The 19,357-nt window shown below is 36.1% G+C and overlaps 1 protein-coding gene across 1 annotated transcript in view; it reads left to right on the top strand.

Moving 5' to 3' along the window:
* LOC125129055 (teneurin-2-like) overlaps positions 1-17,717 on the top strand; it is a 283,126-nt gene extending 265,409 nt beyond the window's left edge. Inside the window, exon 3 of the mRNA XM_047783362.1 lies at positions 17,360-17,717. Within this exon, the coding sequence (XP_047639318.1) occupies positions 17,360-17,652 (293 nt within the window). The 3' untranslated portion in view covers positions 17,653-17,717. The remainder of the gene's footprint in view (positions 1-17,359) is intronic.
* Positions 17,718-19,357: the final 1,640 nt, after the last annotated feature.

A 19,357-nucleotide genomic window follows, 5' to 3' on the forward strand; every position in this document is an offset into this window, starting at 1 on the left:
AATGTCTTTTCTTTCTGTGTCATCTCTTGCTAATTTCTTCTGATTCTTGAATGGCCATTGAAAAGAGACATGTGATAAATAGTACCACATGGCCTGGCAGGAAGCAAATATATATTTTTCAGTAGGCGAGAATCCTCAGTTTAGGTCCTTGTGATTTTAAAAATTCTGTAAACCAACGCCAGCTAAAATTAAATCTAATTAAATATGTAAGAAGACAAACATTTATAGTTAAGAGTGAGCAAATCAATGAATAACCAATTTTTATCTTTAAAGTCCTAAAATGTTAGAATTTATCAGCTACATACTTTTCAACTATATATAATATGCAAATGAGCAAGTAAAACTATAATAGAAAAACTGAACAGAAACACTTAAAAAGCTATATAAATTTTATAAAGGAAATATATAATTGTTGAAATAAAAAGTTTAGTATGAGATTCTCTAGTTCCATCCATGTTGCTGCAAATGGCATTATGTCATTCTTTTTTATGGCTGAGTAGAATTCCATTGTGTATATATACCACCTCTTCCGAATCCAATCATCTGTCGATGGACATTTGGGTTGTTTCCATGTCCTGGCTATTGTGAATAGTGCTGCAGTGAACATGCGGGTGCACGTGCCTCTTTTAAGTAGAGTTTTGTCCGGATAGATGCCCAAGAGTGGGATTGCGGGGTCATGTGGAAGTTCTATGTAGAGATTTCTAAGGTATCTCCAAACTGTTCTCCATAGTGGCTGTACCAGTTTACATTCCCACCAACAGTGCAGGAGGGTTCCCTTTTCTCCACACCCCCTCCAGCACTTGTTATTTGTGGATTTATTAATGATGGCCATTCTGACTGGTGTGAGGTGGTATCTCATGGTAGTTTTGATTTGCATTTCTCTTATAACCAGCGATGTTGAGCATTTTTTCATGTGTTTGTTGGCCATCTGTATATCTTCTTTGGAGAACAGTCTATTCAGGTCTTTTGCCCATTTTTCCACTGATTGATTGGCTTTTTTGCTGTTGGGTTGTATTATTTGTTTATATATTCTAGAGATTAAGCCCTTGTCAGTTGCATCATTTGAAACTGTTTTCTCCCATTCTGTAAGTTGTCTTTTTGTTTTCTTCTGGGTTTCCTTTGCTGTGCAAAAGCTTTTCAGTTTGATGAGGTCCCATGGGTTTATTTTTGCTCTAATTTCTATTGCTTTGGGAGACTGACCTGAGAAAATATTCATGATGTTGATGTCAGAGAGTGTTTTGCCTATGTTTTCTTCTAGGAGTTTGATGGTGTCCTGTCGTATATTTAAGTCTTTCAGCCATTTTTAGTTTATTCATACTGAGTGAAATGAGCCAGAAAGACAAAGACAAATACCATATGATATCACTTATAACTGGAATCTAATATCCAGCACAAATGAACATCTCCTTAGAAAAGAAAATCATGGACTTGGAGAAGAGACTTGTGGCTGCCTGATGGGAGGGGGAGGGAGTGGGAGGGATCGGGAGCTTGGGCTTATCAGACACAATTTAGAATAGATTTACAAGGAGATCCTGCTGAATAGCATTGAGAACTTTGTCTAGATACTCATGTTGCAACAGAAGAAAGGGTGGGGGAAAAATATAATTGTAATGTATACATGTAAGGATAACCTGACCCCCTTGCTGTACAGTTGGAAAAGAAAAAAAAAAAGTTTAGTAGATACAATAACTATGAGACAAGGCACAATTTAAAAGAAAATTAGTCAACTGAAAAAAAAAAATCAGAAGCAGTGGACAAGCATCAGTCCCTCTCATCAGGAAGCCTACAGCAAGCCCCCGTACCAGCCTCAGCCACAAGGGGGGGCAGACACCAGAAGTAAGAGAGGCTACAACTCTATTGTCTGCAAAAAGGACACCACACCAAAAACCTATAAAAATGAAAAGACAGAGAACTATAACTCAGATGAGGGGGAAAGAAAAAAACCCAGAAGAAACAGCTAAGTGATCTAGAGATTCTCAGCCTCCAGGAAAAAGACTTTAGACTGTTGATGCTGAAGATGATGCAAGACATTGGAAATAAACTGGAGGCAAAGATTGATAATTTACAGAAAACACTGAACAAAGAAATACAAGATTTAAAACTTAAGCAGAGATGCAAAATACAATAACTGAAATAAAATATTCACTAGAAGCAGCTAACAGCAGAATACAGGAGGCAGAAGAATGAATAAGCGAGGTGGAGGACAGATTAGTGGAAATTACAGATGCAGAAGAGAAAAGAAATAAAAGATTGAAAACAAATGGAGAGAGTCTCAGAGAACTCTGGGACAACATTAAACGCACCAACATCCATATTATAGGGATGCCAGGAGAAGAGAGAGAGAAGGGGACAGAAAAAATACTCAAAGAGATAATAGCCAAAAACTTCCCTAACATGGGAAAGGAACCACAATGAGTACCATATAAAATAAACCCAAGGAGGAAAACCCTGAGACACATATTAATCAAACTGACCAAAATTAAAGACAAAGAGGAAATCTTGAAAGCAGCTAGGGAAAAGAAACAACATACAAGGGAATCCCGATAAGGTTATCGGCAGATTTTTCAGCAGAAACTGCAGGTCAGGAGGGAGTGGCATGATATACTTAATGTGATGAAAGGTAAAAACCTCCAACCAAGATTACTTTACCCAGCAAGGCTCTCATTCACATTTGAAGAAGAAATCAAAAGCTTTACAGATAAGCAAAAGCTAAGAGAATTCAGCAGCACTAAACCAGCTTTACAACTACTACTAAAGGAACTTCTCTAGGCAGAAAAGAAAAGGCCACAACCAGAAATAAAAATGCCATAAATGACAAGGCTAATCAGTAAAGGCATATATACAGTAAAGTTAGGAAATCATCCATGCACAATTATGCTACCAAAATCAGAAATCATGAGAAGAGGAGGGTACAAATGCAGGACACTGGAGATGCACTTGCAATTAAGAGGCCAGCAACTTAAAACAATCTTGTATATATATATATAGACTATATATATATATATATATATATATATATATATATATATATATAGGCTACATATATATATATATATACTCCTATATCAAAACTTTAGGGCAACTGCAAACCAAAAATCTGCAATTGATACACAAACAAATAAGAAAAATCAACTCAAATACAACACTAAAGAAAGTCATCAAACTACAAGAGGAGAGAAAAAGAGAAGGAGGGAAGAAAAAAGAGCAACAAAAACGACAAAAACAGATTTAACCAATACAGATATTTTTATTCCAAGAATTGTTTTGTTTGGTCAATTTTTGTTTTTGTTGTTTTTTTTGGGGGGGGTTGTTTTTATTTATTTATTTATTTATTTATTTATTTATTTTTTGCTTTTTAGGACCATGCCCAAGGTATATGGAAGTTCCCAGGCTAGGGGTTGAATCAGAGCTGTAGCTGCCAGTCTACACTACAGCCATAGTAACTCAGGATCTGAGCCACATCTGTGACCTACACAGCTCACAGCAATGCTGGTTCCTTAACCCTCTGAGTGAGGCCAGGGATTGAACCTGTGTCCTCATGGATCCTAGTCAGATTCATTTCTTCTGTGCAATACAGCAGGAACTCCCCAACAATTATTTTAAATGAAGTAGGACAGGTGTAGTCAGAGTTCCTTTTGGACCTCTCCCTGATAACTGCTCAACCCTGCAAAGGTAGTCATTATTCAGAAGTTAGTGTGGCCCCATTGCCATTGCTAAATATGTGAGTGCCCATAAATACATGGTATTGTTTCTGCTCCGCCAGTGGTCTCCTCCAGGCTGCCACCGTGGTACACAAGGGGTCAAGGTAAATTCTACAATGTTACCTTCCTGGTGATTGAGGAAGAGGAAATCACAAAGCCTGGATCTGCAGGATGGGTTGCTTATGGTCCCCAGTCTCTCCTCCTTTCAGGAAAGCTTGCCAGGGCATCTGCTGCATAGGAGTGGGTTCCAGTGCAACAGAGGGTCCAGAGTGGATTTCTCCTCCCAGAAGGCTAGCCTGTCCATGGCATGACAGGGTGGATGCATACAGGGGACCACTTGGGGCTGTGGGATAGTGTAGCCCCGCCAGCCACTAGACCCATGGAAATCCAAGCTTGGATTCCATCCCCTCAGCTGGGAGAAGGGGGCACCCCTCAGCTAGCTCATGGTTCAAGTTTGAGGAGTGGCAACCAGAGGCACATTTGGACAGTCCTGCTCTTTTCAAAACAGTTTCCATATTTAAGATTTTAACGTACGTGTTTTCATACTGTGCCAATCCTGTTGAATTTTTCAATCAAGATTAAGTTTATGTGGTATAAGAGCTTTATTTTCCAAGAAACTGATAAAATCTTTTACTGAAAACTGTCTAGGCCTAGTGTTTTGTTTGTTTGTTTGTTTGTTTAATGGGTACAATTTTTTTTAATTGTCGATTCCATTTCATAAAGACTATAGAGTTATTTAAATTTTCCATTTCTTTTTAATTTTGTCAATACATTTTTCTAGATAGTCACCCATTGAGTCCAGATTTCCAAATGTTTTGACGTAAAGTTCACAGTGACTTCAGGGTTTAAAATGTACTTTTAGATGATTTCATCTAGTTCTCACAGCTAAGTCATATACTCGATATAAAACTGAAAGGTACAAAAGGCAATGCAAGGAAAAGTATCCTCCCACCTTGGTCCCTAGTCTTCCAGTGCCCCTTTCTTCCAAAGAATCAGAGAAAACTGTTCCTTTTTTCTTTCTTTCTTTTTTTTTTTCCCTCAGCCATCAGTTTCTTAGGCCTAGGTTCAAAATGGCTTTTCTTTTTTTTCTTTTCATAAATATTTAACCTAGGCAGAATTTCAAAATGTTATGTTTTTATTGTATTTTTTTTCCATTAGAGAAATTTTTAAACACACCACAAAAGTAGGGAGAATACTGCCATGGACCTTCTGTGTCTGGTGGCCCAACTTCAGCAATTCTCATACGTAGCCAACCTTGTCTCATTCAGATCCCCTTCTGTTTCAATCCAAACATTTAAAACCTAATCCCATAGTTTATATGTTAAGAGACATTTTTAAAAATCCAACCACAATGCATTTTACATACATTTTTAAACAATAAAAAATTGCTTTCATTCAAAGTAAAGAACTCTTGGTAGACTGATGTAACACACATGTTGTAATCCTTAGAATGATCACTAAAAAATAGGGGAAGAGATAGCTAACAAGCTAATATGAAAATTAAATTTTAAAAATTTTAAAAGTTATTAAGCCAAGTGAAGGTAGAAAAGGAAACAGAGAAGAACAACAAAAAAGGACAAAGATGAAAAACAGCAAAATGGTGATACCAGCCATACCAATAATTACATTAATATAAATGGGCCATCACATCAATTAAAAGGAACAGATTGCCAGATTATTTAACTAGCAAGTCCCAAATACATGCTGTCTACAAGAGACATATTTTAAATACAAAGACACCGAACAGCTGAAAGTAAAGGAATGAAATTAGACATATTGTACATTGAATGTTTATTGTTCATTTAAGAAAAATTAATAATTTTTTATCAGGCAAAATAGACCTAAAGACCACGAATATTGCAAGAGAAGAAGATGGATATTTGAAATTGATAAAAGGGTCCATTCACCCTGGTGATATAAAATTGTATATCTAATCACATAGTTTCAAAAAGAAGCCGATGAACAAGGAGGAGGAAGAGGAGAAGAAGGGTTGGAGGGGGTGACTAAAGGGAGAAAGAAAAGCACATAATTTACAGATTTAACCCTTTCCTCAGTAACTGATAGAGCAACTAGACTAAAACTATCAGTTAGGCTAGAGAATAGCATTGTTAATCATTTTGACCTAATAGGCATTTCTAGAAAACTACATGCAACTTCAGGAAACACTGTTTTCCAATGGGACATTCAGCAACATACATTATATTCTAGGCTAAATGTAAGTCTCAGTTAATTTCAAGAGGGAACCCTGAAGAATTTGCTCTGTTCTCTACGGAGTACTTGAGATATTGTTAACAATAAAAAAAAATAAGTCCCAAATACATAGAAATAAAATTACCCACTTCTAAGTAACCCATACATCAAAGTATAAAAGAATTCAGAAAATATTTGGAATTGAACAATAATGAATGTTCAACATATCCAAATTTGTGGGATGCAGGGAAAGAGGGAAAGATGATAGGTTTATATGTTTATTTAAGAATATGTTTTTATTTTTTACATGTTTTTATTTATTTTTATTTTTTTGCTTCTTAGGACCACACCTGCAACATATGGAAGCTCCCAGACTCGGGGTTGAATTGGAGATGCAGCTGCCAGCCTATGCCATAGCCACAGCACTGTGGGATCCAAGCTGTATCTGCGACCTACACCATGGCTCATGGCAACTCTGGATCCTTAACCCACTGAGCAAGGCCAGGGATCGAACCCGCAGCCTCATGGATACTACTCAGGTTCATAATCCAGTGAGTCACAATGGGAACTCCCTAAATTTATTTTTAAATCAGTGATCTGCATTTCTACCTCAAGAACCTAGAAAAGGATAAGTAAATGAAACCTAGAGTAAGTAGAGACAGTCAAAGATAAGAACAAAATTTAAAGAAATAGAAAATAAACAATAAATGAAAACATTAAAGCCAAAAGCTGGTCCCTTGAAAAACTGATAAAGTCCATAAACCCTTAGCTAAAATAATCAAGAAAAAAAGAGAATACATGACTACCTCAAATCAGGAATGAAAGAAGGAATATTGTTATAAATAATTTATGTATTTAAGGATATTTTCATGACTATGACTGTTTAGATTAAATGGACAAATTCCTTATATAATATCAATATATTAAGAAATATTATCTCAAAAATTTATTAGAGATAGTCACTACATGTTGATAATAAAATTTTCATCCCATTAGAAATCTATAATTATTATAAACCTATATGTACATACAACTAGACATAAAGCAAATAGAGATAAAACTTGGGGGAGAAAAAGGAAATTTCATATAGCTTTCAATTCTTTTTTTTTTTTCCATCTTTTAAAGTTTAATTGAGGAGTTTGCCTAGTGGCTCAGTGGTTAACAAACCCAACTAGTATCCATGAGGATGCAGGTTCGATCCCTGGCCTTGCTCGGTGGGTTACAGATCTGGTATTGCCATGAACTGTGGTGTAAGTTGCAGACTCGGGTTGGATCCTGCATTGCTGTGGCTGTGGTGTAGGCCAGCAGCTACAGCTCAGATTTGACTCCTAGCCTGGGAAACTCTATATGCCTCAGGTGCAGCTCCCCCCAAAAAACAAAGGTTTTATTGAGGTATAGCTGATTTAGAATGTTGTGATATCTGCCGTACAGCAAAGTGATTCAGGGAGACATGTACACACATCCAATCTCTTTCAGATTTTTTTTCCCCACTAGATTTTCATGAAATATCGAGTAGAGCTCCCTGTGCTATATAGCATGCCCCCATTGAACCAGTCATTCCATGTACCACAGTGTGCATATGCCAGTCCCAGAGCCCTAACCCATCCCTACCCCTGACCTGTTTCTTTTGTTTTCAAAGTCTGTATTTGTCTCTTCTACAGATAAGTTGTTTGTATCCTTTATGTAGATTCTATGTACAAATGCTATCATTGATGTTTGCCTTTCACTGGATGTGGTTCATATATATAAAAGACCATCACTCAGCCATTAAAAATGAATGAGATAAGAGATCCTACTGTGGTCCAACAGGATTGGTAGTGTCTCTGTAGTGCCATGTCAGATCCCCAGCCTGGCATGATTAAAGCGTTTAGCATTGCCACACAGAATGGGCTGCAGCTGATCCTTGCCTGGGAACTCTATTTGCAGTGGGGCAGCCAAAAAAATATATATATATATATAAAATAATGCCATTTGCAGCAACATGGATGGACCTAGAGATTCTCATACTAAGTGATGTTGGTCAGACAACATCCAATTCTTCATAAGATAATCAAAAGGCAAATTAGGAATTCCCGTCGTGGCGCAGTGGTTAACAAATCTGACTAGGAACCATGAGGTTGCACTGGCCTTGCTCAGTGGGTTAAGGATCCGGCATTGCCGTGAGCTGTGGTGTAGGTTGCAGACGAGGCTCGGATCCCACGTTGCTGTGGGTCTGGCATAGGCCGGTGGCCACAGCTCCAATTAGACCCCTAGCCTGGGAATCTCCATATGCCGAGGGAGCAACCCTAGAAAAGGCAAAAAGACCAAAAAAAAAAAAAAAGACAAATTAGTACCATGTAGAAGCATTGAACACATGATTAGTAATTTGGTTTAACTGACATATAGTGAATCTTACACTCAATAATGAGCTGATATGTTTTCTTTTCAAAAACACGTGAAATACTTATAAAAATTTAGCAGGGTATAGAGTAAATTTCAAAAATTATTCAAAAATTTAGTACTATCAAAATAATGCTCTCTAGCCAAGTATAACTAAATTAGAAGTCAGAACCAGAGATATACACAAAATATCCCAATACATTCAGACATTTAATAAATAGTTCAATAAAAACATGAAAATATTTAGATCTAAACAACAGTGAAACTGCTGTGAATCAAAACTTATGAGATGCAGTAAGAGTCATCCTAAGAGAGAAATATATAGGCTGAAATTCTTAAAATGGAAGAATGGCTAGACATTGATGATACAAAGAGTCAAATTTTAAAGATACAGAAAAGATCAATGAATGAACACAAAGAGAAAGGGGTAATTTGTATATCTAAGTGTAAATTTAATAAACAGAAAATGTATAGAGTAGATAGAATTGTAAAAGCGAAAATTAGCTTTTAGAAAGACAAAAACAATTACTCAATCATTGCTGAAACCAATTCAATTTAAAGAAATAAAGCACCAATAAATAATGTCAGAAAAGAAAAAAATACAGAATTCTATAAATACTGCATAAATTTAAGAGACACAAAGATTTGGATAACTGTGCTAATCTATTGAAGACAAGAGGACATGGGCATGTTCCTGGAAAAATATGTTGGTCCAAATCTTTCAAAATCAGCTCAAGAAAAAATAAAGTGTTAATAATGCTTTTAAAAAACAAGGTTTCTTTATTTGTAAATGGATAATCCTCATAATATTGACATTTGTTGTGTGATTACTCTCTGACAGGCAATGTGCTAAGCACGTGTACTTGCCCTAATTCAGTGCTTCCAAGAATCTTATGAAGCATTTTTAAGTCTATTTTATAGTGAGTATATGGAGACTCATCAGAAGTAATTACTTCTAAGAATATATGGTCAATGAATATTTTTAGAACAGATTCTGGAACTCCCACTTTAACCCTATGCTGTATATGTAGTGACTGTTTAGGGCTACTGCCCCAATTAATGGGAAAACTGTGTATAAATGCACTTATGGCAGTGCTTGTCACATTATGAAGTCCTTAGTAAATGTAGCTAATCTTACATTCTCAAACACAGAACAGCTAGACCACTGCAGCGAACCCACTCTTGTTCTTTGATTGATTGATTGTTTTTCTGATTAATAAAAAATAGTTTGGATAAGCAGAGTCTCACATGGTCCGATGATTGTATATCTTTGTAATGCTGATTGATATAAGTTTTTAATGCTGGAATTGATTTTTAATCTTGGAATTTTCATCAGCAGAAAAGAGTCTCCAGCTAGCTGGGTTACTGAACATTTCGTTTCTATTTATGAACTGGCAGTTGTTCAGTGGAAGCTTTTGTTGAAACCACTTTTGGGTTTCCCAGACTGGGCTTTGTTCAGGTTGGGATGTGGAAATGCCATATCAGAGGAGAAGGCCACATCCACCATTGGTTTTGAGGGTATGAAGCTTACAGAGAAACTTGAAATATTGGAAACTCTCCTGTCTTCATGAGCCTTTTGGTGTTTCTCTTATTTGGAATGTGTTTCTTTACATTGGAATGATTCTAGTTACAAATTGGACAAGTCATAACACATCAGGCATGCAGATACAGACTAAAATAATTAATCTGCAAGTTTGGAAATAGCAAAATATTAACATTTTAGGTGCTATACACAAAAAGGAAATTGTGATCCTTAAAGTATATTTTTGAAATACAAACATTTGCTTAAATTTTTATGAATACTAATGCGTGTACACCTACTCTGTAGTTTTAAGCCACAGGATATTTCGTGAACAGTTTTGTCAACATTTGGGAAAATATCTGAATGCGTAAAATCAGATGAACTTTAGAAGGGCATTAAGAGAGAGTTTATGTGAAGAATTTTAGTATACACAAGCATAAAACATTAGAATTAATAAATAGTTCCTTCAGTGGCTTTCAACATTGTTACCATTGCCTATACAAATATGTAGATTTTAAAATCACATTAAAATAATATTTTAGATAATGTTTGTAATTTTTGGGGCTCATTATTTTGTGCAACTTATGCATAGCTTTGATTGCTCAAAATTCAGAGTAAGTTGTCGACGTTAAATGTAGGGTAACAATTTGGTGATATATTGTGATTATTCAAACAAAGGTGAAAGTTATATTTTGTCGCTTACAATTTTTGTATTTTTCCTGATAGCTTTCTATTTTACAAAAGCTTATGGAATTAGATTACTTTCTTTCATAAAGAGAACTATAGCATTATAATTTATGTTCTTTTCTTAAATATCTGCTAGAAAAATTTGGAATCAGTATTCACTCCTGACTTTAAAATGTAGAGTCTAACATTTGCTCAAGAAAAGTGACCCATGTTTATTTACAAGAGATTCTCTTTGTCTTAGGATAAATTATCCTAGAAAAAAGGCCACCTAAAAAAGGAATCAATGTTTAGAAAGAACCAATAGTTCATATTAAATAGTAAAAATAATTTATTGTAATTTATCTTGAGAAAATAAAATTATCAAGAGTATATTTTGTTTTATGTTTACTATAATTTATTATTCCAAATGTATTATATAATTATTCAAAATGATAAAGAAGAACAATTCATTGGGGCATACTATACCTTTTATGGAACAACTATATGACCAAACAATAGTCCATCTTTCATTCAGAGTTGCATATTGCAGCATGATCATAAGAGGTTCATTTTGCAAAAAAAAAAAAAAAAAAAATATTTGCTGGATTCATTAATTTTCTGAAGGGCCTCTCTTTAACCTTTTATTTAAATAATTATCTTTCCTCATTCAAGTTGAGATTTTCCTGGTTCTTAGTATGATGAGTGATTTTTTAATATACCCTGGCTATTTGAAGTATTATGTTTTAAAAATCTAAATCTTATTTAAATCTTACATTTCAGCTGGCTTCTTCTGACACCAAGCTGGGAGAAAAGTGGGGCCTGAAGGCCTGACTACCAGGTAGAGGTGAAAGTCCAGGCCCCTCACCTGGCCGACTTGGACAAGGGGAGATAGGGGGTCAAGTGAAGAAGGATGCCTCCTTCCTACTGGCTAGAGTTGGGTCAAATCACCACTAGGACCCTGCAGATACCAACTTGGTTGAGTGAAGACAACCTTACAGTTCCCCTTCAATCCTCTAGTAATGGCGAAACTAGATTTATCATTATTCTCTTCTGACACCAAGAGGGAGGGGGAAGAGCATTTCATTACTATCTTGTGGAAATGGAAGTCAAGAATCCCCTGATGGTCTCCAATGACACTCTTGCAGGTGAATCAGAGAAACCTCAGTACTACTGGGTGACAAGGAAAGTTCCCACTCCCCACTCAGTCTTCTTTCATTCCACCCTGGTGTGTTTATGGAGGTGGGGAAGGACTCCACATGGCAGTAGGCTTTACTTTGGGTTTATTTTGTCTGCTTCTATTGGTGTTTCCAGTTTGCAGATTTCTCCAGTACCACATTTGGGGTATATGAGGCAAAAAGAAAACCCAGTGAACCCACCACTATATTTTTCTTCAGGTCCCAGGACCCTAGTGGATCTATCTCCTTCCCAATCCCTTTTAAATTCATTTTATGTATTTTTCGTATGTACTACCCAGGGACTTTGGCTGTCCTTAGTGGAAGATGTAGAGAGAAGTGGGGAATTTCATTTTGGTCTAGAATAGGAAGTCCATCACCTTTTTAAGAATGTATTATCCTGCCAACATTCATTTCTATCTGCTTTTGTTAACAGCTTAATTCTGTTAGATCTTGGTTACTTTGTGGCCTTATTAGATCCTACTGTTTTTCAGCATCACTTTTATTGACTTCATGGAAATATACATCTTTATAAGTTTTACAATTTCATCTCAGATTGGCACCAAATGATATCCTGTGATCAGTAGTTAATTGATGGCATGGACAATGATATGGTGGTTGATATGAGAAGAGATACTACTAATAAGTGGTGGTGCTAGGTGGGGATTTATTTTATAAGTGATCACTACTGACTATTTTCATGTTATAGCAGCTTTTGCTTCCCTATGTAAAATTTATTCTCTTAAACGCAGGGGACTCACATAGTAAACATTTAGATTATAAAAGTTTTCTATTTTGAATTCCCCCATTACTACTGTTAACTTTTATCATCCTGCCCTCAGAGAAGAAAATCTGTTCAAATGCTGACATTTTCAGAGCTATTTGTATTCGCTGGTATTACCATGACATGATAATTCTGACTTAGAGACATATGTGCTTTTCCTAGTTAAAGGTTATTTCAGAGTGTGAGAAGTCGGTAAAAACTTAGAAAATAAAGCCAAGATCACAATGCACTGACATATACTTCCTTAGAATTGTGTCCCCAAATAAAATGTGTTGGTCAAGGGATGACTCTTGGTATCTATTGCAAAATTTCTCTCTGAAAAAGTTTTGGAAAGGATTCTAGTCACACACTGAGGTTACAATAAAAAAAAAAAGATAGCTTAAATCAAGAAGACTTTCAAACAATTGGAGTTATTTTTAAAGACTTTTGTTCTGTTATCCTGGTCACCTAGAAATTTTTTGACATTGATATTCTTTCCCAACACTTCACATTATAATAAAGTTTCATGATGTAAATAACATAGATTTTGTGTAATCATTCATCTGTAAAAATATTGACCCTGGCCTTAACACTGGAATGTGAGACAACACTAAGCAGCGTGTTGGCAACAACCATAAAACCTGAGATGGAAAGAGTTGGCGATTCATCCTCACTTTAATTACTGATGCCAGGGAGGTTGGAAACAACTAGAGGGCAAATATGTGTTCCATGCATATTGAACTATTGTGCCACTTTTTGTCTTTCTGCAAGATAGTAAAGAAGGGATGAAATGTTGACTTTTGTCCTCTAGAAACCTTAGCTTGGAGAATCACACAATGACTAGTCTCTCTCTTCTATTCAAAGCTGCCCTGGAGCTTAATAAAGACATAATTATACAAGATGAATTAGAGAAAAATCAGTCTTCCATCAATGAGCAAAGTAAGTGTAAAATAATAAGTTGACATAGTATTAAAAATCCCCCATACTATTTACATGCTAAGCAGAATGTGTAACATGAGGGCTTCATGCTGTAAGGTGAACTACATGAAAAATGTTTGTCTGAAATAAATTCACATAGGGGAATATTTGGAAGACTGGGTATGGTAAGAAGCAACTGAAGGAGATGTAGTAACTTCTCCCTGGAGTAAAGTCCCAGCGCCCTGCGTCTCACACTGGATCAAGATCTGGTGGGAACTCTGTGAAAGGAGGGAAGGTTGGACCAGTGGATGACCTTTCATGGCTCCCTGTCCTTCTTCAGTATAATATTTATCACTGTATAGATGGTACTTTTTTATGTGATTCTTCGATTAATGTCCCTTTCTCAGTTAGACTGTAAGTGTCATGGACTGTATTTTTATACTACTTACTGTTACATCTCCAGTGTCTAGCACAGCTCTAGGAACAATAAATATTGCTGAATGATTTAATAAGTGATAGACTAGTTTTTCCTTTCTACCATGTATATGGCTCTCCGGCTTCGTATGTTAGGAAAAGGCTTGGACCAGAAACTGTCCCAGGTACAAAAGAATAGAATGAGGTTTCTATTCTACGAGTTAGTTGAGACTAAAACAGTACTAACCTAGGAACTGTGAGGAAAGGGTAGCATGGAGGAAGCATGATCCTATTGGAAGAGAAAGCTAAGGCATTTAGGATGTAATATTTTTGAAGAAAAAAAACTGTTTTTATAGGAAAACCTTCTTTTGAATAAGCCAGTGTGAACTTATTTAACTTTTTCTGGTGAGTTAGGTAGAGTACCTTCAGTTCCTTTACAGTGATGCCTGTTTGTGGCTTCAGTTTTGTAAACTTGAAGGTGATACTCTCAAAGTGTACTTTTTTTCGTTTCTAATATTGTGGCTACTTTTAGAATGTATACAAATTTAAGCTGATTCATGAAGATCTCAAGTTTGTTCTAACAGAAAAATATTTTAATTTCTTATCATCATGTACATTTTATAACCAGAGAAGAGACACTACATTTGTTATATGGCTTCCTGCCTGTTATTTCTAGGACCCAGATTGAAGAGCACACGGGTTCTTCAGAAAGCTTAAGGTTCCTTTGCTCACATAACTGTTTCTCTTTTTCTGGGGAGGTCTTTGAAGCTATATCCAGATAATGAGATGTGAGAAAACCATCCAGAAAGTTGCCTTAATACATAAAACACTCCATTTCAAATGGAATCATATAGCTAAAAATCCCCACATGTGAAAAAAAAATGTTTTAGTTTGTGTTGTTTTCACTTATTAGAGAGAAAAGAAGCAGTATTTCTCAGAATAAACATGAGCACTAAAGGCAAGATGGGAGAATGCTAATATGAAATAATATTTTCTAATTACTTAAGAATGAGAGAAGCAACAATAGAAAAGAGTTGTATTATCAGATATATATGAACACAACATTGTAAATCAATAATTTTAATTTTATGATCTTCTGAAGCTGAAATATAGATTTTGGCATACAATTAGAACCCACTACCCTATTTCCCAGGATGCAGCTGGAACAGCATACCTTAGGTAGAGAATTTCAGACAGCATCATACAACTATGCCCAGGGAATAAGCCCTTAGCGTGTGCTGATGGCAGTAAGGACATTCTTCTTCCCCACACAGGTAGTAGGAAATCCCCATGCCCCCAGAAAATTTTGCTGGTTCTGTTTCACTCTATAGAGATAATTATGAACAATATTGAGTTTAATTCCATTTACACAGTGAAATAAGGCTGTGGAAGTTCATTGTGCAGTAAAGACAGGAAAGTAAATCCTCAGAATAAAAATACTTGTGTCTGTCACAAATTAACATCATACTAGGTTAATATAAACTTTTGGGGACCTCGAGATGATCACATTAAGTAAAGTAGGCCATACAAAGACAAATATATGATATGGCTTACATGTGGAATCTAAAAAAAAAATGATACAAATGAATTTATTTACAAAACATAAATAGACCTACAGACATAGAAAAAAAAAACTTGTTAGCAAAGGGGAAAGGGGAGGAGAAATAATTGGAAGTTTAGGATTAACATGCACATATAATTATATATAAACCATGTAACAACAAGGACCTACTGTATAGCACAAGGAACTATATTCAATATTTTGTATAATGGAGAAGAATCTAAAAAAGAGATGTGTATGTATAATTGAATCACTTTGCTGTATACCTGAAACTTAACACAACATTGTAAATCAAAGATACTTCAATAAAAATAAATAAATAAAAACAAAAGCTGAGAAATGGTATCAGGTACATGAACTATCACAGTGTTAATTATATCTATCATGATTTTGGAGACATGTATAGCTCTAATGTAATCAATACAGAGAGTGGGTAAACCATGGCTTTGGTGTTATTTAGATTTTCTCTACTCACAGCATGAAAGCGCATTTCTTCTTGACATTTTTCATTGTCCATAAATTGCGTAAAACCAAAAAAGTCAGATTTACCTGTCCAGAAAGAGAGTGGACTACATGATTCCATCTCATCTGCGTTGAAACCTTAAAATGACTTTTAAGGTGCCGAATATTATAACACACAAATAAAACATTCTGCTGTGTAGAAATGTTGCCAGATTGGCTTTCAGTTGAGACCACCTGACATTGCAGAGAGAGTGCAGGCTTGGGCTCTGCAGATAGAGAGGTGAATCCTGGACCTGCCACTTGCCCAGGTGTGACCTTGGAAACAGCTTCCAGACCCACTGTAAAGTGGTTAACACCTCAACTGCTGTGCTTTTATGATATTTAAATGAGATAAAGCCTATTAGAGTAACTGGCCTTATGCCCAACACATGGCACAGTAGACATGTTCAATAAATACCTATTCTCTCTGCTTCCCATTAAACCACAGCCACCCCTGCACTCCCCACATACACACACATGCACTTTCACAGTTTAAACCCACTTTTAGTTTTACATGGTGTTAGCAAAAAGAAATGGTTTGATATCATTTTAAAATGAAAAGATGGACTCTTCATCCCTAGGATGCTGATTTTTTTTTTTTTTCTTTTTAGGGCCACATCTGTGATATATGGAAGTTTCCAGGCTAGGGGTCAAATCAGAGCTGCAGCTGAGGCCTACATGACAACCACAGCAACAATGATCCTTAATTCACTAAGCAAGGCCAGGGACTGAATCCTCATACTCAAAGGCTGCATTGGTCCTTAACATGCTGAGCCGCAATGGGAACTCTCCTAGGATGCTGATTTAAATAATATCTTACCTATACGCACTTAAGAAAACAACTCTTGAATATATATAATCACATATAAAATATATAGTGATTCTGAGAGAAATTTAAGAGATTAATACCCAGATTTTACAGAAAACTGGGGCTCCAGGAGTTAAGAGACTTGCCACAAGGAGACTTTACCAGTGGGAAGCTAGAACTGGTCCCCAGGTCTCCCGCTCACTCCCATTTATTGGAAGATTAAGCTCCTTTGACTTGAAGACAGACTGTTCAAGAATCAGATCCAGGTTTTGCCACAATCTAGATGTGTGACCTTGGGTAAGTGGCTTAAATTCTCTGTTCCTCAGTTTCCTTATTTACAAAATGATTAAAGTAATATTATCATTGTCATAAAGTTGTGACATTTTTAAATGTAAGATAAAAGTTGCAGAATATAAAGATGCCTAGAGCACAATGAAGTGCTTGGTATATATTAGCTCTTCTTATAAGTCCAATGTTTTTGCAGCTGCCTGGTGCTCCCCAGACACCAGCCAATGCTTAAACCTTTTTGAAATAAAATCTGAGCACTCCGTCCTAGAATGAATCTTAGATGTTGACTTTTTTGTTGCTGTCATTCTCAAATAGACCCGAATATCCTAAATACTTTTGCCTAAGACCCAATTCTGTATACCACAGCAAATCTGACATAGTTTTGGAAGAGGAAACTGTGCTTCTTGTAAGAATAGATTTGAAATGTGAAGGCATTTCACAATTTTTAACCTGTCTCTTTGTTGCTGTCACCCTAGGAACTAACTTCACCCTTGCGGAACTGGGAATCTGTGAGCCCTCCCCGCACCGAAGTGGCTATTGTTCCGACATGGGGATCCTTCACCAGGGCTATTCGCTGAGCACAGGGTCTGACGCCGACTCCGATACAGAGGGAGGGATGTCTCCAGAACATGCCATCCGATTATGGGGGAGAGGGCTCAAATCCAGGCGCAGTTCCGGCCTGTCCAGCCGTGAGAATTCAGCCCTTACCTTGACTGATTCTGACAACGAAAATAAGTCAGATGATGAGAACGGTAGGACCGCTTCTTAAATATGTTTCAATGTTCTGGGTACCGTGCAACGTGGGGGCTCGGGATGTTTTTGTTTTTTAATAAAGAGGCGTATAAAACCATTCATTTTCTTTTAAATCGACCTTGTCTCCCCACGCTCAGCTCGGGGGGAAAATCAACCGGCAAACCTCGAACACACAAGAAATGAGGAGAGAATTTTAAAATCGCATTTTGATGATAACACGCTGTTCCGGCATAGTCAGTGGGTCTTATTAGCAAGTAAATTACATTGCCAAAGAGGCAACTTGATAAACTATGACCTATACCTAGAAAATGTCCTCTCTCCACAAGTTTCTAGGTCTTTGTATTGATTTCCCCTTCCCAGTAAATGGCAACCTGGGTTATTTTTTTTCATGAAGATCTCTTAAGAATCCTACCTTATCTTAGACTTTCATTTCCAGGCGGCAATGCCTCATATCCGTATTGAAGATCAAACTTGGAACAGATGCTCTGGAGTTTAATAATGACAAATAGGAAGAGACTTGTCTTCCAAAAAGTATTCTCTATGTTTACTTTTCTCCTTGGTGCCTATGTAGGTTAATGGCTTCCTACACCTTCTATCACAAATCACTATTGCTTATCCATCAGCTTTGTAGATGGGTTTTAATGAAACTTTGAAAATTAAATGCTTCCGATCATTAAGCAGTAAATATAGGGAAGCCCAGGCAAGTCATTAAAGAGATAAGGTGCTTATTTGTGGATTTCTTAGCAACTCAGAACTCTGTTGAGTCCAAAACAATTTTTAAAAGATAAATTGCATTAGGTACAGTTGATTTATAAAGAAAACATCAAATGCTATGGGGTTTTTTATGAATATATTGTGTGTTTGCTAAAAAAAATTACCATTAAAATATTGATAAATAAATCAGTTAAGAATGTTCCTATGAAATATTATAAATCTATACTAGAGCAGCTCTAAGTATTTTCTTGCATTTAAAAAAAGAAAAAGAAGGTTGCAGGCAGACAGCTTGTTGTGAATACAAAAGCACAGCTTAATATCGTTTAATCTCCAAACCATGTTGAAAACCCATCATTTCCTGGGCAAGTCGGGTGTATTAAAAAAGATGTCACTATGTTGCATTTTAATTTATATTTAATTCTGAAATAATTTATTCTACAGTGAGGACAAGGGGATGTGTCTTACTTATGCCTCTGTTCATGTAGCTAATCAAGGTGTACTCTCAAGGAAAAATCTGCACTTGACTCCTTTTGAATTTTAACAAAATTCTAACACTTGGCACATCCAACACTCCAAAGGTGCTTATTTGATAGGAAATTACTTTTAGAAGTTTTCATAAAGGCATACATTGAATCCATTTACTGGTGTACTTTTTCAACTTCAGTGTGTGTCAGATACTATTTAAATGGAGGCAGTCTGATTGCCTAATAAATAAAATCAGTTGTAATCCAAGAACTTATGGCACATTTTAAACAAAGTATTTTAGCAATTGTTGCATGGGTGGAATTCTCAATGGTCTCATGGAACCATCTATAAAGATGTATTTATGCATATTTATAGAATTTACACCTTCTCTTTTTTAAGCTATATACAGCTTAAAAACTTAACTAATAAGGAGAGGTCTGCAGTGAAGCAAAGGGAGAAAAAAGTGCTTGTGGTGAATTTACCTACAAATAAATGTGGATTAGAGAATTTTACAAGTAAAGATGTATTTGGTAGAACAAAAG

The sequence above is a fragment of the Phacochoerus africanus genome, chromosome 1 (assembly GCF_016906955.1).
Source record: "Phacochoerus africanus isolate WHEZ1 chromosome 1, ROS_Pafr_v1, whole genome shotgun sequence".
NCBI lineage: Eukaryota > Metazoa > Chordata > Mammalia > Artiodactyla > Suidae > Phacochoerus > Phacochoerus africanus.